This window comes from Scomber scombrus, chromosome 3 (genome assembly GCF_963691925.1).
Source record: "Scomber scombrus chromosome 3, fScoSco1.1, whole genome shotgun sequence".
NCBI classification, from domain to species: Eukaryota; Metazoa; Chordata; class Actinopteri; order Scombriformes; family Scombridae; genus Scomber; species Scomber scombrus.
In genome coordinates this window covers 34,505,825-34,529,879 of record NC_084972.1, presented here as the reverse complement: position 1 = coordinate 34,529,879, position 24,055 = coordinate 34,505,825, and the positions used below count along the sequence as shown (strand labels likewise).

The 24,055-nt window shown below is 43.4% G+C and overlaps 1 protein-coding gene across 1 annotated transcript in view; it reads right to left on the bottom strand.

The window, feature by feature from the left end:
* Nucleotides 1-24: 24 nt before the first annotated feature.
* Nucleotides 25-24,055, bottom strand: part of LOC133978030 (uncharacterized) — a 46,320-nt gene continuing 22,289 nt past the window's right edge. The window contains exons 5-8 of the mRNA XM_062416354.1: nt 8,924-9,034; nt 7,724-7,999; nt 1,674-1,779; nt 25-872 (exon numbers count right to left, since the gene is read on the bottom strand). Of these exons, the coding sequence (XP_062272338.1) occupies nt 1,700-1,779; nt 7,724-7,999; nt 8,924-9,034 (467 nt within the window). The 3' untranslated portion in view covers nt 25-872; nt 1,674-1,699. The remainder of the gene's footprint in view (nt 873-1,673; nt 1,780-7,723; nt 8,000-8,923; nt 9,035-24,055) is intronic.

The following is a 24,055-nucleotide window of genomic DNA, read 5'->3' as shown; positions in this document are numbered from 1 at the left end:
CACATAATGGCTCAATAACTGTTAGTGGTACAGAAAGTGAAAGTTTCAGGTACACGATGCATTTAGCATTAGTATAAAGATACTGCTTAGATAGATAGATGTACTGTATTCCAGACTTAGGTCCATAAAAAGTCTTTCTTTTTAAAAACAAAATATAAAAGATAAAAAAATTAAAAACACAATAAAAAACACCCTAGTGACCTATTTTTAAAAGACACTTATACCAGTGCTCCCAAAGCTGAGACGTGCAGCGTGTTGCACTCTACACAATATTTACCAGTACCAAAACAATTTCATTTTCAGAATCATTCAACCAGCAAATAAACATATACATTAAGTTTCTCAAAACAGATTACAGAGTGTTTATTCGAGCAGTCACAAACATTTCAGTAGCGCTGGTCCATCTGGGCCTTTTTAACACTAATCTCAGTGCGTCATTAAAAGCCACTTGTAGTCTCTGAAGGCTCGATTTTTTTATAGTTCAACCACAGATGTGCAGTGTACAAAGGAGAACAATAAGCTTTAAACAGAGTCAGCTTCACTCCATCAGTGCAACAACTGAATTTACGTGACAATACATTTGCTTGCACATACAACATACGACACTGACGATAAATGTCCTTTTAAAACTTGCTTCCTGAAACAGGCCCCAGACCTCAACTTAAAAACCAGCCTTTGGATAAATGAGGACAAAATGCTCCAACTGTTCCAAAAATGTTTTCACTGTTTTGGTCTAAAACTCAAACTGATCCTCAAAAAAATCAAAAGATACAAGAGCACACACACCTCAGCAGTCAACTTCAAGGCACGTTGTTAGACTCGAGAATCTGCAGTCATGAGTGGTGAACCGGTGTCATCAACATCACCTCCGTCTGCAGGAGAGAAAACATGTTCTTCAGTTAATAAACACATGAACTACATTGTGTCCACGGGGGCGCAGCCAGGGATTTTGTGCCCCATGTAAAGACATCACATCGGGCCCCATGTAAAGATATCACATTGGGCCCCACTACCACACACAGATCACATCAACCATGCACCATTGCAGTAAACCACAGCTCTACCTGTGAAGGTTTGCAGCTCTCTTGTAGTCCAATACTAACTGTACAATATTTACTGAACTATGAAAATATAACACTGTGCAGACATTAATGCAACATTCTGCAAACAGTGGTATTCACTGATTAAGACTGACATCCTCTATAAATAATGTGCTGAAGGCCAACTTGTAGCAGCCAATCACGTAATAAGTTGGTTATTATGTTATTGGCCTGGTAAAAAATAATCCTTCACAAATGTAATAACTGGAGGCCATTAACATAATAATATACTAATATCACTTTATTTAAGCTTTATTTATTGGATATATTTTACCAGGCCAGTAAAGTAATAACTTAATAGGTTATTGGCTAAAAAGTTATTACATTATTGGTTCAGTACTTTTATTATGTTGTTGGCTTATTACATTAAAAAACTGCTACACAGCTTTTACAGTCTAAAATGTAATTTTAATTTTAATATTCTTAAATGGAAAATTCTATCAATATAATGATATGATAAACAAAATCAGCCGTATATATTTTTAATGAAGTATACAAACAATTTTCTATCACAGAAAAGGATTTAATAAATGTTGTTTTCATAATAAGAAGAAATAAGAAATTCCCACAGACCTCCTTCAGTTACACCAAGTAACATCTCATTCAACACAATGTTGCTCACTTCCTTCATTTCGGTCTTGGGCTGTTCCATTACTAGGGGGGGTCGGGTCTGTTGTTCCTGGCAGCAGGAGAAGGAAGAACTGAGTTAGTATGAATATCTGCTAAAAGTTGACCTGCATTGATTAAATGTCACATAAAAGAGGAGAGAAATGCAAACACTCTGAATCTTCTGTGAAGATATTAGCAGTAACTAATATTTGGGGAGCAAATGTTACATTAATGTTTCACTGTGGACTAAGTTTAACTAACAGGTTCATTTCCACTCATGGACTAAACCCACCTTTAAGAAACATTGGGCCAGATGCCAGAATATGTTCGTATTTTTCTTCCTAAATCTCGAAAACTTTTTTCGTGAGGTGGAATTTACGAGTTAGCCACGTCGGATTCACCAAACACTCGTATCACCAGGAAACAGTCGTAAATGACCTTCGTAAACATGATGAATCCCACCTGTTCTAAATGAACGCGCGTTCCAGAGAATAGTAAATTAACATGAATGACGCCCCCAAAATACCATATACGGTCAGACGACCGGCAGGTTGTGGAGAAGCTCCATTCATGAAAATGGCACTAAAGACCAAGAATAAGAACTTTAGGAGCTCTCAGACTGGGGTCCCGCTCTCAGGTTTACAAGAAACATCACCTGGATGCGCTGGGACGCATCATCAGTGTTGTAACCTGGGGTCAGCAGGTGTTTCGGGTCTCACAACATACACCCTCGCCCAGGTGACCCGGCCGTGGGTTGATCAAGCCCCAACCTGTGTCCCAGCAGCGACCCACGGATCAGCCCTCTTTATCCAAAGCCACCTTGTAGCTTTCTCTGCGGCTTCGCTTGCGGATTTAATGGCCCTCTTTTTGGCTGCTCCTGTCACGCCCAATTGAGAGAGGACTTTGCAGAGTGAACGTCCTGCAAAGCCTCTGCAGCCGACCTCTATGGGCTCGTAGAATGTTCTCCAGCTCTCAGAAATAGATCAACAGAAACACATATTATTATTTAGTGTGTAAGTGGTGGAATTAAAGGTCCTGAGAAAGACAAAGAATGAGGAAAAATGAACCGTGCTGTGAACGCTGTCTCAGCTGTTGCGCGCAGCATTACAGAAATAAAAACAAAAGTCACTGAACATGAATTATGCCAGGGGATGTCATCAGCCATAAGCAATATTTCAATTAAATGAATAACAGTTATTAATAAATAGTCAGTTTATATTGTGGAAAAGTAGCTGTGGACAAGTCACGTTGTAGTTTCTGCCGCTAGTATTTATATTGTACGCTTGCATTATATCATAGTTTCAATTGTCAATTTAAATGACTGATATATTTACCTAAATTGTTAAATAGCCTACTTCTTAATACTAAATAGCCTAATAATTTTACAAACAGAGTAATGTCATCATGATTATGGATTCAGAAGTGCAATTTAATGAACGGGACATAGTATACACTTGCTCATTACATCCCCTGTAGTTCACACCCATTACTCAGGGGTCTCTAAAATACTGACAATATAATAATCGCTCAGCCTGCGGATCGACATTATTCATTTCTCTGTTAAGTGGTAATCAGCATACAGTGATGTTAAAAAGAAAATCCAATCCAGTTGATTCTGAAGCTCAACTGCTGATGTTACACCTGCTGCCGGACTGCTGTCAGCACAGACCTGCTAACACCCGGGATGACAACGCAGGGCAAGTCGGCAGAAGAAGTTGGAGATGAGGGTAACAGTTCAACAGCTCGACCTCTCTGTGTCTTTTGTGCTGATAAACTACAGTAGGTTACATCACTCTGTAGAGTAAAGAGTATAGCTACCGTATCGTGCTTGGCTAGATTGTATCATACAGTGTTGATTGGTCTTGATACCCGTGTGGAGGTGTTATGTGTTTATCATAAGTGATTATCATATCTTGCTTATAGTATATGAAATCCATGGTACCATCCAGGTACGACAGGTCTGAACCACTCGTAAATTTTGTTATTACCTAAGAAAAAATCCAAAATACGAGAACATTGGTGAATGCGGCAAATCCTCGTAAATCACTTGTACGCATGGTTTAAGAACGAATCTGTGCGTACGAGTGGTTCTTGCATCTGGCCCATTGGCTGACATATTGTGGCCCTCTCACTTTTCTCTTGTCTTTCTTTTCTTTGTTTTAATTTGGAGCCCTGATTTTATTTGATGAAGCTGTTGGGACATTTTGCTCTTGTAGCTCCTCCTCACTCACAACTCACTGCTAGCAGTGCTGCCTGGTTTGGAGACAGGACTGAACCATTTCATGTCAATAGAGAAGGTGTTTGGGCAGTACAGAGGCTTTGGGTGGTTCCATTTAGCCAGAAACAAGAAAAATGAAGCTTTAGTTTAATAAATATTTAGTTTATTAGTTTAATTAATATATTTTAGGGCCCCTGTCAGTCACGGGCCCTTAGAGTCCTAACTTTCCACCTCCTTTCGGTTCCCCTGGTGGCAGCTACAACTGTTATGGCGTTTTTCTCCGGCATGAAATATGACGGTCAAGCAGCCTCCCATCCTTGTATGACAGCCCAGGCCCGTCAAGCCCCTCTGAAAACCTTATGCAGCAGATCGTTGAGACGGCAAAGGTAAAATTCACTGCCCCTATTGCGACAGCGCCCATTACCTGAGTCAGTGCACAGACTTTGCTGCCCTTACCAGAGATCTGGCTGTCAGTTGGATTAAAGAGAACAAGCGATGCTGGAGGTGTGCCCGATCACACCTAGCTAGAGACTGTGACTTAAAGAAGCCTTGCCACCTCTGCAAAGGAAAGCACTTGTCCTCTCTCCATGATGTAAATCAGCGGAGTCCGGCAGAGCCCGTGGACAGTCCCTCAGAGAGTGCCACCTTCTGCACCTCTAACTCCGAGACTCTGTACCTGTACCAGTCACGCTGTGGTGGAAAGGTCTTCCTCAAGGTTGTCAAGGTTACCCTTCATCAAGAGAATAGAGCATTCGAGACGCATGCTATTCTTGATGATGGCTCAAAGCGCACCATCCTGCTCTCCAGCACCGCACAGCATCTGGGACTGCGAGGAACGACTGAGGCTCTGAAACTGCAGACAGTGCACCAAGACATCAAGACAGTGCATGGAGCCTCCGTCTCTTTCTCTATCTCTCCAGCTGACAAAGCCACACAAGAAATTTCCTATCCAAGATGCCTTCACCGCCAACCACCTTGGCCTAGCAAAGTATACATACGCACTGTCAGCTTTGCAGCAGACACCTAGAAGGTCTGTCAATACCTTCCCACTACAAAGTCCACCCCACACTGCTCATCGGCTCAGACCACCCAGAGCTAATTGTTCCCATTGAGCCAGTTTGGCTAGGCCCACCAAGAGGGCCAGCTGCAGTTAAAACTTGCCTAGGTGGGACCTTGCAAGGGCCTTCAAAAAACCTGCAGGATCAACTGTCAGCCTCTCAGTGCCTGTTCACCTCTGCTTCCCCAAAGACAGATCTGTACCACCAAGTAGAGAGGTTATGGCACTTGGACACCCTGCCCTTTCATAGTGAGAAGGTGGTAACGAGGTCAAAACAGGATCAGGAAGCAGTCGACATGCTAGACGGAAGCATGGTTAGGGTGGAGATAAATGGCGTACATCGCTACGCGACACCACTCCTTAGAGCCAAGGATATGCCCAGGCTACAGGCACCCAAGGAAACCGCGATGTCATACCTCCGGAGCACAGAACGTCGGTTTGCCAAGGACCCTCCACTGGCCATCACTTACAAGCAGGAGATTGATAAACTGGAAAGAGCTGGTTATGCCACGAAGCTCACTCCTCAAGAAGTCGAGCATTCGAGTGAATCATGGTATGTGCCCCACCACATTGTATCTCACCATGGCAAGTACAGAATTGTATTCAACTGCTCTTTCAGCTATAAGGGCCAATTACCTGCTGCCTGGACCTACCCTGGGATCCTCACTCTTAGGGGTCCTTGTTCGTTTTAGGGAACACCCTGTGGCCATCAGTGGGGACATAAAACAGATGTTCCACCAGGTACGCCTCCTCCCCAGTGACCAACCCCTATTGCGGTTCTTGTGGTGAGATCTCCAGTCTGAGAAGCCACCTGAGGTTTATGAATGGCGTGTCCTCCCATTCGGAACCACATGCAGTCCCTGCTGCGCTACCTTTGCCCTACAGAGGCACATGCTCTACCACAGTGCACCAGAGGGCTGTGTTCGTCAGGCCGTGCAGAAACACTTTTATTTTGATAACTGCCTGCTGAGCACATCCTCCCCAGAGGAAGCTAGGGTTCGAAATAAGGCAGTGGGCGAGCAATGTTGCTTCAGTGGTTAGCCATCTTCCTGCCGAGGCAAAATCAGAGAGCGCAGAGTTGTGGATTTCCCAAGTCCCAAGCAGATCCCCAAGAACATGCCCTTGGATTAAGCTGGCATTGTTCACCAGACACTCTTCAGTACCAGCACCGATCGTCTCCCCTCCAAGATGTGACGATGCGCAACATCTATCGCACTCTCGCAAGTCAGTATGATCCCATTGGATACATACTCCCCTTTACCACAAGGGCCAAAGTCTTAGTCCAATGCCTCTGGGCAAAGGAACGAGAATGGGACGATCCCCTGCTGCCCTCTGATCTGCTGCAAGCCTGGAATACCTGGGAGGGGGAACTACAGCCCCTAACACAGATCAAGCTACAATGGTGCTACACAACTCCTAACCTGGATGGAAGTGAGCTTCACATATTTTGTGACGCGTCAGAGGTTGCGTATGGGTCAGTGGCCACAGAAGAGTTCCGCAAGCCTAAGTTTTGTGGCCTCACCACTGCTGGCCCTACCAAAAATGGCAGATCTGCCCCCATCACGGCTCCGCCTCTTGAGACCAGCCTTTTATTCTACTGGTGTAGATTGTTTTGGGCCATTCCTGGTAAAGCGTGGATGAAGCAATGAGAAGAGATGGGTTGTGATACTCAAGTGCTTGACGACCCGCTGTGTACATTTCGACCTTCTCTACTCCATGGATAGTGATTCATTCCTGATGGCTCTCAGAAGCTTTGTAGCCAGGCGTGGCACTCCTTTTCAAATTTTGTCAGATCAAGGGAAAAATTTCCGTGGCAGAGACAGAGAGCAACAGGAGAGCTTCGCTGCCATGAGCCCAACTCTGCAGATGGAGTTAGCCAAGCAGAAGATCCAGTTCCGCTACAACCCCCCCAACTCACCACATTTCGGTGGAGCCTGGGAACGTGAGGTGCGCTCAGTTAAAACTGCTCTCAAAGTCACAGTTGGTTCCCAAACACTCACCGAAGAAGTACTGAGGACTGTGCTGATCGAAGTAGAGGGCATCTTGAACGCCAAGCCACTGGGCTATGTTTCCTCAGATGTCGCCGACAAAGACCCCGTCAACCCGAACTACCTTCTGATGGGGCAGCCGGACACCTCATTACCTCAGGTCATCTACCCAGCGTCTGAAGTACTAAGCAAACGGAGATGGAGGCATAGCCAGGTACTTGCAGATCAGTTTTGGAGTCACTTCATCAAGAGGTATCTCCCTACGTTGCAGCCCCGCCAGAAGTGGCAAGGTGACACTGAGAACATCACACCTGGCACTGTGGTCATGATCGTTCATTATCACCTACCCAGAGCCCTTTGGCCAGTCGGCAAGGTGAAGGATGTCCACGTCAGTGCGGATGGCCGTATTCAATCAGCTAACAACAGGTGACGGATAAAGTGTACCAGAGATCAGTCGCTCATCTCATTAAATTACCAGCCATCCCAGAAGATCATTGCTGTAACTTCTTTAAAATACAGTTTAACTTCAAGTTAATCACATCAATTTCTGTCAATTTTAATCTGTGTGTGTGTGTGTGAGTGTGTGTGTGTGCGCGTGTGAGTGTGTGTGTGTGTGGAGTCACAGAACTTCAGTGTCAGTGTGAAGTTTTCACTCAGTTTAAAATGTTTTCAACTTTCATTTATTCACAACTAAAACATGTTAACTATTAAAATCATTTCAATATTAAAATATAATTTGTAAAAATCTCACCAGAGATATGCACATGTATGTCAGCATGAGCCTGATGGTTGATTTCCTTCTGTGTAGCAACACAGCGATAGCGGTCGGTCTTGGTCACAGTAGTTATGAGGATGATGTCGTAGTGTCCTCCTCTTTCTGACTCCTGTGGTTCTTCAGCAGGAAGGATGTTTCCATCTCCGTCCTCCCAGTGTAATTCAGGTTTTGGAAAAGCTCCTCGAACTTCACACTGCAGCAGTGCACTTTTATCTGTTTGCTCAACTATCCTGACAGACGGCTTTGCTTCAACTGTGAACAAAGTATAAAAGAATAAGTTGTAAAGAACAATTAGAGGATTAGACATGAACTGTAATACTGGGATGTTTTTGTTCAGCCTGTCTCTGCTTGTATATGATCATATTTCAGAGGAGGAAAAACAGAGAAACAGTGAAATAGAAAAGCACATCAGCCTTAACTACACATCTCAGGAATGTTTGATCAAACTAAATATTTGGTAACTTCTCACCACTGCAAACACTATTTCTGACTCATATCATGACAGAGACACATACAGTCAACACGTTTGGACAAACCTTCAATTTCTGAAGTTTCTTGAACCACAAAAATAAAAATGAAATCATGTAATTTGTTGTCTGAGATGTAATAAAGTAATATAAAAACTGTTTTAAAATGTGAATCATAGCTTCTTGTGCAGCATGTCTGAGCCTTTGTGTTATCACCTCCAACAGCAGGAGAGAAAATATAATTATATTACAGAAAATCTGAACTTTAGAAACACAAGTTCTTCAGTTAATAAACATTAACTGCATTGTGTCCAACTGATATGATTGAATTAAAACACAAGCTATAATTATCTTCTTACAGTGTTAAGTTTTGCTTTCTTTGTCCTTATAATGAAATAAAATATCACTTAAATGATGAACTGACCTGAAACAAAAAGCTGTCTATTTAAAATGTATGAACTGATTCAGATGAAAAACATGAAGCTGAATGATATAAAACTAGATTTATGTATATGCTATATTTATTTTAATGTATTCAATAATAGATGAATGTAGACTTGGTGGATTTTGTATGAAAGCCAACAGAAAACAAATGTTAAAAAATAAACATGATATATTTATAAAGAAAATATTATATTACAAACATTTCTAAAGAATCTGTTGTCTGCTCATTATGATTACATGGATACAAAATATTAGTTAAACTCACCTTTAATAAAAAGGCTTATGATGTGATACCTCCGTATGTACACAGCAAAAACAAGACCAACAACACCAACAACAATGATAACTATAAGAGCAATCTGCCCAGCTGTGAGCCCTGAAACAGATAAAAAGGTAAAGTAACAGTCAGAATCAAAGTGTCCATCATGTTCAGACATCATAACCTACACAAAGAGAACAACTAAAGGTGTGCATGCTCCTAAAATCTCCAATGATTGACAGGTTCAAACAGCAGTGAGATGACTCTCAGCAGCCACAGTGATATTAGCATCCATCTTCTGAGCAGTTTCCTCCTGCTGGGCTCCACAGCTCAGAGGTTGCTTTTGGTCACAGTAGTGAGGAGGCTCATGTTGTTGTAGCATCCTGCTGTTTCTGACACGTGTTGATCCTCAGTAGGAAGGATGTTTCAATCACTGTCCTGTCACTCCACTTTAGGCTTTTTACAGCTGACCTTTGCTACACTCCTGCCGTACCTGAGATCTGCACATGTGTGGAAATCTGTCCATAGTCCAGGTTTTCTACATCCTGAGCCGAGGCTCACAAGTACAAGTCTGTGATGGACTCTGGATTCACTCTTGGGAGCACATCTTCACTTTATGATAGTTGTTGTCATGGCTACTACTGATAAACTTTATGTTTCACTGAGCAGACTGAGACATTAAGTAGCACTAGCTCACTAACACAGACTTACACAACTACTGTCCAGTAATGTGAAGATTTAAAGCAACAGATGCTTCTGGCTGGTGGGTCGACTCTACAGCTACTGAAGCACAATGAGAGCAGAGCCATACAGTCTGCTGTTATACAGCATGAGGCTCTGCAACACTAATACACTTTACCTCATTTACATTCAGTTTATGAGTCAATGTTTTCAGATTCTTTTACACATGTTCATCTGATTAATATTTAGAGATTTTTATGTTTTGAGTTTTCACTCAGTTTAAAATGTTTCTTTGAGTTCATTGACTGTGTGTTCAGTCTGAGCACACACTGACATTTATTCACAACTAAAAACATGTTAACTATTGAAATCATTTCAATATTAAAATATAATCAGGAAGAATCTCACCAGAGATATGCACATGTATGTCAGCATGAGCCCGATGGTCGATTTCCTCCTGTGTAGCAACACAGCAATAGATGCCGGTCTTGGTCACAATAGTTTGGAGGATGACGTTGTAGATTCCTCCTCTTTCTGACTCTTGTGGTTTTTCAGCAAGAAGGATTTTTCCAGCTCCGTCCTCCCAGTGTAATTTAGGTTTTGGAGAAGCTCCTCGAACTTCACACTGCAGCTGCATCCCATCCTTTGTTTGATTAAGTCTCCTGACACATGGCTGTGGAGATGTATCTGTGAACAAAGTATAACAGAAACGTTGTAAAGAACAATTAGAGGATTAGACATGAACTGTAATACTGGGATGTTTTTGTTCAGCCTGTCTCTGCTTGTATATGATCATATTTCAGAGGAGGAAAAACAGAGAAACAGTGAAATAGAAAAGCACATCAGCCTTAACTACACATCTCAGGAATGTTTGATCAAACTAAATATTTGGTAACTTCTCACCACTGCAAACACTATTTCTGACTCATATCATGACAGAGACACATACAGTCAACACGTTTGGACAAACCTTCAATTTCTGAAGTTTCTTGAACCACAAAAATGAAAATGAAATCGTGTCATGTGTTGTCTGAGATGTAGACAGTATTTTCTGTTCCACTAAATATAAAAACTGTTCCAAAATGTGAATCATAGCTTCTTGTGCAGCATGTCTGAGCCTTTGTGTTATCACAGTTTCATTGTGTCAGTGAGAAACATTTGATCAACAGTCTCAAGCTGCCAGAATGAAAAACTGACCATCAAATGTGTCGTAGTTCTTCTTTAGTAGCCGACAGCAGCTGATCAAACATTTAACTGGAGATTTTATCTTCTCACAGAGGAAGGAGAGCATTATTATATTTCACTTAAAACTACAATGTAGTTTATGTTTTACCATCTGAATTAATAAAATCTATTTTATCTTATGTGTCATTCAGATTATACACTATATATTTCCTTGACACATTTTTCACATATTTCAGCTCTGCTGCTCATCCCACAAATGCATGTTCCTTACTAATGTGGCTCCATTTAAAAGGGAAATAAACAGGCTTTCCAACAGTATAAGATTTATTGCCAAGAAGCATTGTTACTACAAAGAAATAATCTACCAAACACAAATGTCCTTACTTTTTGTACTATGTTTTATATTTATATATTCTGTTTCATCACAGTCAGATTTGATCCATTCATGCAAATACAACACCAACAGCTGCTCTGCAGATGTCGCTATTTTAACTGTATTAAATGAACAGTGAACCATTTTTAACACAACTGATCCAATGCTTCAGAAATCTGTTTGATCAATACATTAAAATAATATTAAACTGTGTCATGATCCTCAGATCTCATATTCAGGTTTGAGACACTGACTAACACTCAGATCAGCTGAAATTCTGCAAGTTTAGCACAAAAAAACCAGATTAACTGTCACAATAATATTATAAAATGTTGAGTAGATCAGGAACATTTTTTTATCGTCTTCAGGTATTTTCATGATTTCTGAATCTGAATTACATCCTAAAATCCTTTAAGATTCCACAGAAATCAGTGATCAGCTTTTCCTGATCATTGATCTAAATATTCAATAAGTTGATCAGTTTTCTTTATTACTTTAGTGGAACAGAAAACACTGCTGAGATCTCAGACTACAGATTTCTAATAAGAACATTTTAGGATGATTTTGTGTCAAATACTTCAGCATAGCGCTGCTCATTCATTAATAAACCTAGCAGTGTGATTACTGTACTGAGAAACACAAAGAGAAAGCTTGTTGTTTTATTTACACATGAATTCAGTGTAATGCTGGATTTGAAATGAAGCAACCAGCTGTTCCAGAAGCAGTGAATGAAGTGTTAGAAAGTCACATTACAGCAAACATGTTAGTCATCTCAGAGCTTCACTGCAGTGAGTAAAGACAGATGATTGGTGACTCAGTTCTGTTCAAACCAAGATATCATCAGAGATGCACTGATCCAATATACTGGATTATTCACAGAGATGAGACCAGTTAACATTAAAGAGAATACATATCATATATTTAATATTTAATCTGTAATTCTAAAATTGTAACAAGATTTTATAAACTTTTCTAGAACAATATTATTAAATGTGCACTGATGTAAAGATGTTGGTGTATAAATGTCTCCATGTAAAGTGATAATTAGTCTCACATACATTTACTTATAGAAGAATAATCCTAGTCAGTCCAATACAGTGAGGTTACAGATTAGGGATGAGTCATTAAAACCTAATAACCTAATAATCATTTGCAGGGATTAGAGGTCTGTAGCCTGGAAGAATTTTACTTTTAATTAATGTGTTTCTGTAAAGAAATGAAGGCTGATTATCATTTAAATTAATATAAGTTGGTGCAGTTAAAGCTTTTTGTTTGTTACGAATATTGAAAGTTATTTTTTGAAGCATTATCTATTCAGCTCTTGTGAATGTGGGCATGCAGTGAATATTCATTTATTCACTCTGACCATCCACTGGTTCACTGAACATGATAAAATGGGCTCATGCACATCCTTATTACAGATTTACAGTTTTTTAAATGATATTCAGACCTGTGGAGCCAAACATACATACATGCAGATATAGAGATCTGTGACATCATCAACATCAGGACTCATCTGGGATGTTTCCAGCTGTTCTGTATTTTAAGTTAAAACAACTAGTATGTTTGTATGACATCAACATGGCAGAAAGGTAATACTGGTACAATCACAACTGTTCAAATACAGTAAAAAATAAACCACAGTCTCAGTTTTAACAAACATCCTGGTTTCACACACACGACTGCTTTGTGTCGGTCCCAGACGGATTAAGGCTGGAGTATGCATGAAATGAACTACTATAGGTCTTACAACGTATCATCTAAAGGTAAAAGTGTTTATATCTGCTCTGAACTGAGTGTAAAGCCTGGTGTTATAGAGAGACGTGATCATCCTTTAAATGGTGATAACAGCGCACACATTCATACCGTCTCCCCTTCAAGACATCCATGATGTTAAAATCAGGAGTTAGAGAGAGAAGTTTCTCTTTCTTGCCTCCGCACATCTGAACAATCACTGCATGAAGCTGGACGTATTTAACAGGTTTTGGAAAGTGACAAAATGTCTCAGACGCAGTGACACAATCTGCAATGTGTCACAAATATCCAGCATGTTTGATAAAGAGGGAATCACTCCATACATGGTTGCAGCGCTGTGGGGACGAGGCCCTGCCAGATGTGTTTCTGACTATTTGACTTGAGTCCATCTGGGACTCTTAAACCAGTCACATCACTAAATAAGTGTTTTATCAAAGTACTCACCAAAAACAAGCTTCATGTGGAACATTTGTTCTGGTTGAAGATCTGGAAATTCACAGGTGTATTCTCCAGTGTCAGCCACATTCGTATTTCTGATGGTTATGGAGGCGTCGCCTGACTTCAGTTTATCTGGAAGATGTGAGACTCGTCCTCTGAACTGCTGATCTTGACCTGTATTAACGTTATCAGAATGATCGCCGGCATCATACAGGAACACCTGACGACCATCTTTCTTCCACTCAAACTTCTCTGAGGTAATGTCCTGTCTGCTGCTGAGTGAACAGGGTAAAGTGGCGTCTCTTCCTTCGTCCACTTTGATGACTTTTGTCTCTGGAAAACAAAAACACATATTAATCAGTATGTTTACATGCAGAATAATCAGGTTAATACAGACATATGGAAGTTTGTTGTCATGGCAACATATCAACTTATGTTATAACAAGAAACAAATCCTTTGCTCTGTCCTGCACATATCATACTTACACTTGTTCATATTTCACTTCTATTTATGTTTTAACTGTTTTTATTTTTTACATTTAGTTTTCTCTGATTCTTATTTTTAACATTGTTATATTATTCTAGTGTTTCATCACAACCTGAGGAGAACACCACACCGATTCATAAATAATAACATTTAACTAAATGATGATGATCTTCAGCAGTGACTAAGTCATCAGACTATCTCTGTCTGCACATCCAACACACTAATAAATATTACACCTGGTTGAACAAATGAGTGAGAGAAAGAAAGAGAAGAGGAAAACTGAACTAAACAAAGTCAAACTTCATTTCCCAGAATTCATCCTGATTACTACGAGCTAAATAAAAAGACAGTAAGGACGAAGCTCTGAACTCCACTCAGACAGCGAGCACACCCAGAGTTCATCTACTATACTGCAGAAATATCACTGTCCACAAATATAAAGCATGTTTGATACAGAAGACACAGCTGCTCCACCATGAGGACCACGCCCCCACCTGTTTCTAGCTATGACGGATCATTATAGATACTGTAGAAAAGGCTCCCTGTGAACTCTATCCCAGTAACAATGTATGGCTTCATTATAGTGGTAAAGGTTTCACTGGTTTTATCAGAGGACACTTTAGACTAAACTGCTGTCTCATTAGAGCTCTGAGTCCTGATTGGCTGAGGCACACAGACCTGCCAGAGGTTAGTTGGACTGCAGCTTATCAGCAGGACACAGGCAGCATTAGACCTCAGCAGAGCCTCAGTCCATCACCAGCACACTCATACTGGTTTCTGTCTGGTTGGGACTGGTGTGGAACTGACCAGCATGAAGTGCTAAAACATTTATTTCCTCTTTTATATTCATGTAGAAAACTGTGAAAATAAAGAAAAAACTTGAATAAGTAGGTGTGTCCAAACTTTTGACTGGTACTAAATAGTTATAGTTAGATAACTACTCAACTAGACTGGACAGTTTTTGTGATATGAGGAATGAAACATAATTCTGGGTCAAACAGGACTCCAAGATTTCTGGCAGTGGGCTTGACGTTCGCAGACAGGGGACCAAGACTGATGGGATTTTTTGTATTTGGGGGATTGAACAGTATTATTTCTGTTTTGGAGTTGTTAAGTTGAAGGAATGTTGTGCCATCCAACAGTTGACATCATGGAGACAGTCTACAGCAGCAGCTAGGCTTCTTGGGTCACCAGATCTCAGGGGAAGGTATATCTGTGTGTCGTCTGCGTAGCAATGGAAAGAAACGTTGTGTCGTATGATGATTTGGCCAAGTGAGAGCATATAGATAGAAAATAAAATTGGCCCTAAAATAGAACCTTGCGGTACACCACAGCTAATGTGGGATGTGGAGGAGGTGTAGTTACCTGTAGTGACCACAAAGGTTCTTTCTAAAAGGTAAGAATAAAACCAATCAGTGCAGTGTCCTTGATGCCCACCCAAGTTTTAAGATGATCAATTAAAATTGTGTGATCTACTGTGTCGAAAGCTGCACTTAATTCTAAAATAATGAAAACTGTGCTCTATCCCCTGTCCATTGTTAAAAGAATGTTGTTGGTTACATTTACATTTAGTTATTTAGCAGACGCTTTTATCCAAAGCGACTTACAAGGGAGAATAACATTCAAGTTACATTGCAACGCAACGCAACCACCAGAGCAGAGGCCCCTGCTCTGGTGGTTTTCGGCAGCTCGTTCCACCAACTTGGAACTGCAAATGAGAATAACTTGGATTGCTGTAGTTGTACGGCCGGCAGAGCCAGGCGATGTTCATTTGAACGCAGCATCCGGGGGGTAACATATTAGGTGGGAGCATTCCCAACAATCACTCTGTAGGCAAGCATAAGAAACTTGAACTTGATGCGAGCAGCTACAGGTAACAAGTGGAGCTCGATAAGCAGCGGAGTGACGTGTGCCCTCTTTGGCTGGTTGAACACCAGTCGCACCGCCGCATTCTATATCATCTGCAGTGGCTTCACCGCGCAGGCCGGCAAACCTGTTAAGAGAGCATTGCAGTAGTCGAGACGGGCCATCACCAAGGTTTGTACCAGCAGTTGAGTGGCATATTGGGTCAGGTACGGCCTGACTTTTCGGATGTTGAATAGGGCGAAGCGGCACGACCGGGAGACGGCGGCAACATGGTCCGAGAATGTCAGTTGGTCATCAATAATGACACCTAGATTCTTAGCAGCCTTGGTAGGAACAAGAGATAGAGAGTCAATTTTAATATTGATGTTGTGATGAATATCCTGTTTGGCCGGGAAGACCAGCATTTCAGTTTTCGCCAGGTTTAGTTGAAGATGATAGTCCTTCATCCAAGTGGATATGTCAGCGAGACAATCCGAGATCCGCGTTGAGACAGTGGGGTCGTCAGGCTGGAAAGACAGAGTTGAGTATCAGCCGCATAGCAGTGGTATGAAAAACCATGCGAGCGGATGATTAGGCCCAGCGAGGTGGTGTATATGGCAAAGAGGAGGGGTCGATAGTTTTTTACTTAGGTGGGATCAAGTGAGGGTTTTTTGAGCAGGGGTGCGACCCTAGCCACTTTGAAAGCAGAGGGGAAGGAGCCAGAAATGAGGGAAGAATTAATGATATGTGTGACTGCCGGGGTGACAGTCGGTGAAATAGCTTGAAGGAGGTTAGATGGGATTGGATCTAGCGGACAGGTGGTAGGACGGCTACATGTTATTAGTTTAGATACCTCATTCTCAGTGAGGGGGGTAAAACCATGGAACGATGAGCCTAGGTTTGGAGAAGACAGGTTGTGAGGCGAAGCAATCAGCAGTGAGGTTAGTAGCTGGAGGAGGTGGTGGAGGGTAAAGCAGAGCTTTGAAGGTGGTGAATAACTTATGCGTGTCTGTGGCACCATTGATCCTATCGTTGAAGAAGGCCTTCTTTGCAGCAGTGATACTCGAGGAGAAGGAGGACAGCAGTGTCTGGTAGCTTGCAAGATCTTCAGTTGTTTTGGATTTGTGCCATTTCCTCTTGGCTGCTCTGAGGTCAGTGCGCGTTGTCCAGAGGGTGTCACTCAGCCAAGGGTGCGACTGGGTCGATCGAGCAGGTCTGGTGGATAGTGGACACAGGCTATCCAGACATGAGCTCAGGGTAGAGCAGAGAGAATCAGTGGCATCATTAACCTGCAGGGAGGAGAACGTGTCGTGAGGCAGAAGAGAAGAGGAGAGCACAGAGGAGAAGTGGGTGGGAGACAGGTTGCGGAGATTGCGGTGAATGGAAACCATGAGTGGGGAGGTAGGGGGTTGTTCTGGTAGCTGGACATTGAAGTGAATGAAGAAGTGGTCTGAGAGATGGAGAGGGGTGACCCTTAGGTTGTCCGTGGTGAAGCTCCGAGCAAGAATGAGATCAAGCTCTTTGCCAGCCTTGTGAGTCGGTGGAGTCGGGACCTGTCTTAGGTCGAATGAGTGAACCAGAGACAGGAAGTCAACCGAGCTGGCACTGTCCAAGTGGATGTTCATGTCTCCGAGGACGAGCTTGGGACACTCATGCTCAGGAATTGATGACAGCAGGGTGTCAAGCTCATGAAGAAGTCGCCTAGTTGTCCTGGTGGACGATAGATGACGACCACATAGGCTTTCACCGGATCAGTAACCAAGGCGGCATGATATTGAATTTACCTTGAGGAGGGCTGTTTCTGTGCTATGTAATGCTCTAAAACCTGACAGAAATGTCTCAAAGATGTCATTTTGAGACATAAAACTTAAAAGTTGGGTTGAAACCACTTTTTCTAAAATTTTGCTTAAAAAAGGAAATTTAGAAATTGGCTAACAGAGAGATAACAGAGGGATAACAGAGGGATAACAGAGGGATCCAGGTTTGGTTTCTTTAAAAGTGGTTGCACGAGGCTAAGTTGCGCACGCGAAAGAGGAAGCGTTCGGAGGCTGCCTGTCATGGGTAGGCCAGCTCCTGATGTCTGGGATAAAGAAACAGATGTGCTTTCTGTCGCAGCCTCTGACAGTTTGGAGGATCTGCACGACCCCCATTCCGAGAAGGATGTCCAGTCACTCTCAGATTTGGGGAATGGACCGTTCTGATAGGGCTGTGATTACAAGGGCGGCAGCACATGCACAGCTGGTCTGCCAATCTCCGCTTCCAGCTGCTTCAGTGTTTGGCAGGGGCTCACAGCGATGCAGGTCAGTCAGGCTACCTGTCCTTCCTGATTTTATGTCTGAGCTGCAGTCATCTTGGGGGGCTCCTAGTTCTGCAGCCCTTCCAAGGACCCAACCGGCTAACATTGCAGGGGCTGAAACACATGGGGTGGCCACGGCCCCCCACGTTGGGGCCACCTTTGCTATGTTGGCAGGAGCTATGGCAAGGGCTGGCAGGGATGCAAATCACCCTAACAGGCGCTGCAGGGCCACTGATAACCAGGCAGCCAGGCTGGCGTGCACCAATTCTTAGTTGCTACTTTATTTGGAGGGCCTGCTGCAAGATTTGGCTTCAGCAGCCCCAAGTGATGAGATGGATGAGATGCTCCGTGTGGCGGACATGTTGCTGCGGGTCACCAGTGCGCATGCCCAAGCCCTTGGCCAATCAATTGACTCCATGGTGCAGGCACGCCACCAAATCTGGCTGTCACAATCCAATCTGTCCGACCAGGATTGCATTGCTGTGCTGGCAGCTCCAGTGGTGCCAGGAGAGGTCTTTGGTCCACCCTGTGAGGCAGCCTTGGAACAGTCTCGTAGGGAGAGGGAACTGATGCGCTCTGTGAGGGATGTGCCAGCCTCACGCTTGCGTTGGGGTTGTGGGTCCTTTCAAGTCAGCTCTACAGCCTCCAGGGCGGCGCAGCCTGCCGCCTGGGGGTTCCCAGTCAGGGGCGGCCCGGCTCGCCAGCGTTCATTTCGATATGACCACAGTGGAAACTCATCGTGGGGACACCAGACCGGGGTCAGCCACCAGACCGGGGTTGGCCACCAGCTGACGGTTGTCGTCTGTCACGCCTTCTGTCAGCTATAAGACATGGAGAGTGGCTCACTACGGTGGATCTGCGCGATGCGTACTTCCACATTCCTATTCACTGAGGTCACAGGAAGTACCTCCGTTTCTTTTTTCAATTCACCGCATACGAGTACACCGTCCTCCCGTTTGGCCTGTCCTTGTCTCCTCACACCTTCACAAAGTGCATGGAGGCAGCGCTGGCCCCTCTCCGTCACCAGGGCATTCATATTTTGAATTACCTGGCTGGTTTGCTCCCCGTCGGAACGCCAGGCCCGGCTCGACACCTTGACGGTGTTGAACCACCTCAAGAACCTGGGGCTGGCCTTGAACAGGGAGAAGAGTTGCCCTGTTCAATCAAGGAGGTTGGAGTATCTGGGTTTGGTTCTGGATTCGACCTTAATGAGAGCTGTCCTCACCTTGAAGAGGACAGCGGTGCTGATGGACAGCTTGTCACAGTTGACTGTGGGCAAGCCCATCTCAGTGAAGCGTGGCCGGAGGCTGTTGGGCCTCATGGCAGCGGCATCCCAGGTGGTGACCCTGGAGTTGCTTTACATGCGGCCGCTGCAGCATTGGCTTGCCAGGCACAAGGTGTGCCCATACGAGGATGGCCTGAACGTTATCCCAGTGTCTGCAATTTGCCTTCCAGCACTTGCGTGGTGGACCACAGCCCTAGGCCTCAGGGAGGGAGTTCCACTGGGCCCGGTGTGCTCAAGGGTGACCCATAACTACTGAAGCCTCAGAAGCAGGCTGGGGGGCCCTATGGGAGACCCACCTCGTCCGTGGCCTGTGGGGTCCCTTTTGGAGAGGGGCTCACATCAACCTGCTCGAACTGCAGGCAGTATATCGAGCCTTAGTATATTTCCTTCCTGCAATTCGGCGGAAGCATGTGTTGGTTCGGACCGACAATTCAACTGTGGTCGCTTACGTCAACCACAAGGGCCGACTGCGGTCCGGGTCCCTGCACGACTTGGCACAGAAGCTCCTCCTCTAGACTCATGCTCAGGGTGTGTCCCTGAAGACCATCTACTTGCCAGGGGAAGTGAACGTGGCAGCAGACCTCCCTTCCAGGGGAGTGGCGGCTTCACCCGCAGATTGTGGAAGCCATTTGGTCTCGCTTCGGAGAGGCCCAGGTGGACCTCTTTGCCTCACGGTAGACCACCCATTGCCCACTATGGTACTCCATAGCAGGTCTTAGCGGGGAACATTGGGGGTGGACTCTCTTGCGGGCCAGTGGCCCTAGGGCCTGTTGTATGCATTTCCTCCCTTTCCCCTCGTACCAGCCGTTCTGGCCAGGGTGGGGATGATGGAGGCCAGGGTTCTGCTTGTGGCCCCAGATTGGCCACATCAACCATGGATGGAAACTTTGCAGAGGCTGCTGGCAGGAACCCCATGGTGCCTCCCAGTCAGGCCGGACATGCTGTCACAGGCTCAAGGACATCTCTGGCACCAGAATACAGGGATTTACAGGCTGCATGTCTGGCCTCTAGACGGGAGCCGCTAAGCAGCTTGAGTCCTGCTGTTATGGTTACCCTGCAGGCAGCCAGAGCTCCCTCTACCAGGGTGCTTTATGCTGGCAGATGGAAACGGTTTTGCCAGTGGTGTGCAGAGAAGGGCTGGGACCCAGTCTCTTGTGGGACACAGGCGGTCCTCTTATTTTTGCAGTCACCGTTGGAGAAAGGATTTACAGAATCCACCTTAAGGGGCTATGTGGCGGCCGTATCTGACCGTCACATCCATATTGAGGGTAGGACAATGGGCTCGCAGCCCCTTATTAGCCATTTTTTGAGAGGGGCTAGGCGTATCCGGCCACCATGGTCCCACATGGTCCCATCATGGGATTTGCAGGTGGTGTTGCAGGCTATGTCGGAGCCTCCTTTCGAGCCTTTGACCAGTTTTGGGCTGGAGCTTCTTTCCCTCAAGATGTGTTCTTGCCCTGGCCTCAGCAAAGCGGGTCTCTGAACTGCACTCCCTGTCTTTGTATCCATCTTGTTTGAGGTTGGGAGAAGAGGGCTCTGCCATCTCTCTCCTGCCAAATCCAGCCTTCTTACCTAAGGTGCTCCCTCTGTCTTTTGTTTTAAGGCCCTTGGTCCTGGAGCCCTTCCATCCTCCACCCCAGGCATCTGTGGAGGTGGCCCGGTTACACTTGGTCTGTCCAGTCCTGTCCCTGAGGGTGTACATCACCCGTACAAACCCCGTTAGACAGACTGATCAGCTTTTTGTCCGTTATGGGGGTGCTAAGGTGGGCCAAGCTCTATCCAAACAGCGTTTGACCCGCTTGATTGTCCAGGCCATAGCTCTGGCCTATGATAGTGCTGGGGTCTCTCCACCTAGGGGGGTGGTAGCCCACTCCACCAGAGGCATGGCTACCTCTTGGGAGCTCTTCAAGGGGGCTCCCTTGGAGGACATTTGTGCAGCGGCCGGTTGGGCCTCTTCTGGGACCTTTGCATGGTTCTACAGGCTAAATGTTGCTTCATCCATAGCCTCTGCTGTTCTGCAAGCAGGCCTGTGAGATTTGTGGTCCCTGCCATGCTGGACCATGGCTTCAGGGTTGGTGTTCACCCAGTAGTTATGTTGGTTTATTAAGGATGTTCTGTCATGAGGACCTCTTTCCTTTTCAGTGGAAAGTATTTTCTTTCACAGCAGGTGGCCTTCATCGGCCTTTGACTATTGTGCCACGAACCTGGAGATTAATTTTCTTCATTAAAATGTGATCTGATCTGTGAACTGGTTGTCCTGACTGTTTTTTGCCTCATTACACCTCCTGCCTGACCATATTTGCTATACTGTTGACCCATATGGTAGCGTGTTGACCAGATATGAAATAGAAAGGGTGGTTACAGAGGTAACCGTGGTTCTATGAATGAAGGTCAACACGCCAGCTTGCACTGTCATTCAGAAGGCTATTTCGGGCCTCAGTCGAGAAAAGAGAGTGAGCAGCTGATCGCACAGCTGTATTAATAGGCCCTTATTGCGCCCACGGGGCGGAGGTGTTAATCTGCTACATTGTCTCCTGAAACAGCTCACCCTCGGAGAGAGTGACCCATGTTGACCTTCATTCATAGAACCACGGTTACCTCTGTAACCATCCGATCTAAAATCTACCATCAACTGCAGCTTATCATTTATCTCCAGACTCCACTTATTCTAATATTGCTTTAAATTAAAGCCTTGGTATAATCTTTGAAAGGGACATTTAAATGTAATATTGAGGCGTTCTTTTCTCTGCTTCTTTTCTCTGCTTGTAGATATATTTAGATTAGTGCAAACAGTATTTCCAGTAAACATATAAACACAAATATAATAAAGAGAGTAAAGTCAAACTGAATTATTAATTAAAAAGCCAATATGTAAATGTTACTAGTGGATAAATGATTCCACTCAGAAGGGATGTGAATGTGTATTCTTGGTCATTACCTTTATTTTACTTGTATCATGAAAATGTTTATAATTTATTAATAATTATTTTAATGTTTTCAAGCTTTAAATCTCTCTGAGTGGAGTTCTTGTTCCTTTCCTCAGGATCAGGTTGTTAACAAACATGTAAATTCAGCATCACATTTGATACCTAAGAGGTTTATTTAATCAGCTCCTGAGCACCAAACACATGTTTTCATAAAGAGACACTGATGATTGACTAACTTTGCACCTCCATCAGGAAGGAAAAGCTCTGCTTCCACAGAGGGAAAAACAGAGGAATCACTATTTATAATAGACACATGTAGTGTAAAGAAGTTTAAACAACTGCTGAATTATTTTTACTTAAAAAGCCATTATGTAAATGTTATTAGAGGATAAATGATTCCACTCAGAAGTGATGTGAAATCAGACTCATATAAAAATAGAAGAATGATCCTAATCAGTTTCACACAGTTAAAGATGTTCTAGTTAGTGAATGATTGAGGTCTGTAGGAGTCAAAGTTACAGCAGGTGTAAGATGTAGAGACAGTGATGTCATCATAATCAGGACTCACCTTTGAATGGATCTGTTTAAGAAAAGACAAAAGGAAAACATAATTATGTTAGAGAGTTTGTGATATCATCAACATAGCAGACAGGTAATACTAGAAAAACAGAACTTTATTAATCTGTTTATTGAACTAAACTGTTTGTAAAAATTAAACCACAGTCTCAGTTTTCACAAACATCTTGGTTTCACACACACGACTGCTTTGTGTCAGTCCCAGACGAGTTAAAGCAGAAGACATAAAGGTTGGAAACCACTGGTTTCATCTTTAACAATGTGCTGTATTTATAAAGCTTGTTATATTATCCATTGTGTCAAATCTGCATCTGAAAAGTAACTAAAGCTGTTAAATAAATGTAGTGGAGTAGAAAGTACAATATTTCCCTCTGAGAGGTAGAAAGTAGCATCACATGGAAATACTACAGTAAAGTACAAGTACCTCAAACTGTACTACAGTAAAGTACAAGTACCTCTAACTGTACTACAGTAAAGTACAAGTACCTCAAACTGTACTACAGTAAAGTACAAGTACCTCAAACTGTACTGCAGTAAAGTACAAGTACCTCTAACTGTACTACAGTAAAGTACAAGTACCTCAACCTGTACTACAGTAAAGTACAAGTACCTCAAACTGTACTACAGTAAAGTACAAGTACCTCTAACTGTACTAGAGTAAAGTACAAGTACCTCAGACTGTACTACAGTAAAGTACAAGTACCTCTAACTGTACTACAGTAAAGTACAAGTACCTCTAACTGTACTACAGTAAAGTACAAGTACCTCTAACTGTATTACAGTAAAGTACAAGTACCTCTAAACTGTACTTAAACACAGTACTTGAGTAAATGTACTTGGTTATTTTCTGTGACTGGTTTTGATGTTCCTGTTTAAACGTTCAGACTGAACACAAAGTTCATTTGACTGCTGGAGTGTTTTTACAGTCGGCAGCAGAAGGAGAGACGAGAGGCCTGAGACACAATTAGTTTGAACTTCTTCTTTGAGTCACATCTCAAATCACAGAGACATGATGCTCATATTTTTACACTTCCAGACGATATCATCATCTGTGATCAGCATCACAAATAAACCTCCATAAATCCACTTAGAAACCATAAAGAGACTCTTCCTATAACTGCAGAACTCACCTGAGAACCATCAAGTTTTTAAGTTTTCTTCATATCAAAGTAATCCAGAGATCATTGTCTGTACATCATCACTGCACTGCAAACAGGAAGTGATCATTTCTAATTATCAATACTTTTAATGGAGCCAAACCTTTTTCTGGAACCACAAAAATAAAAAGTA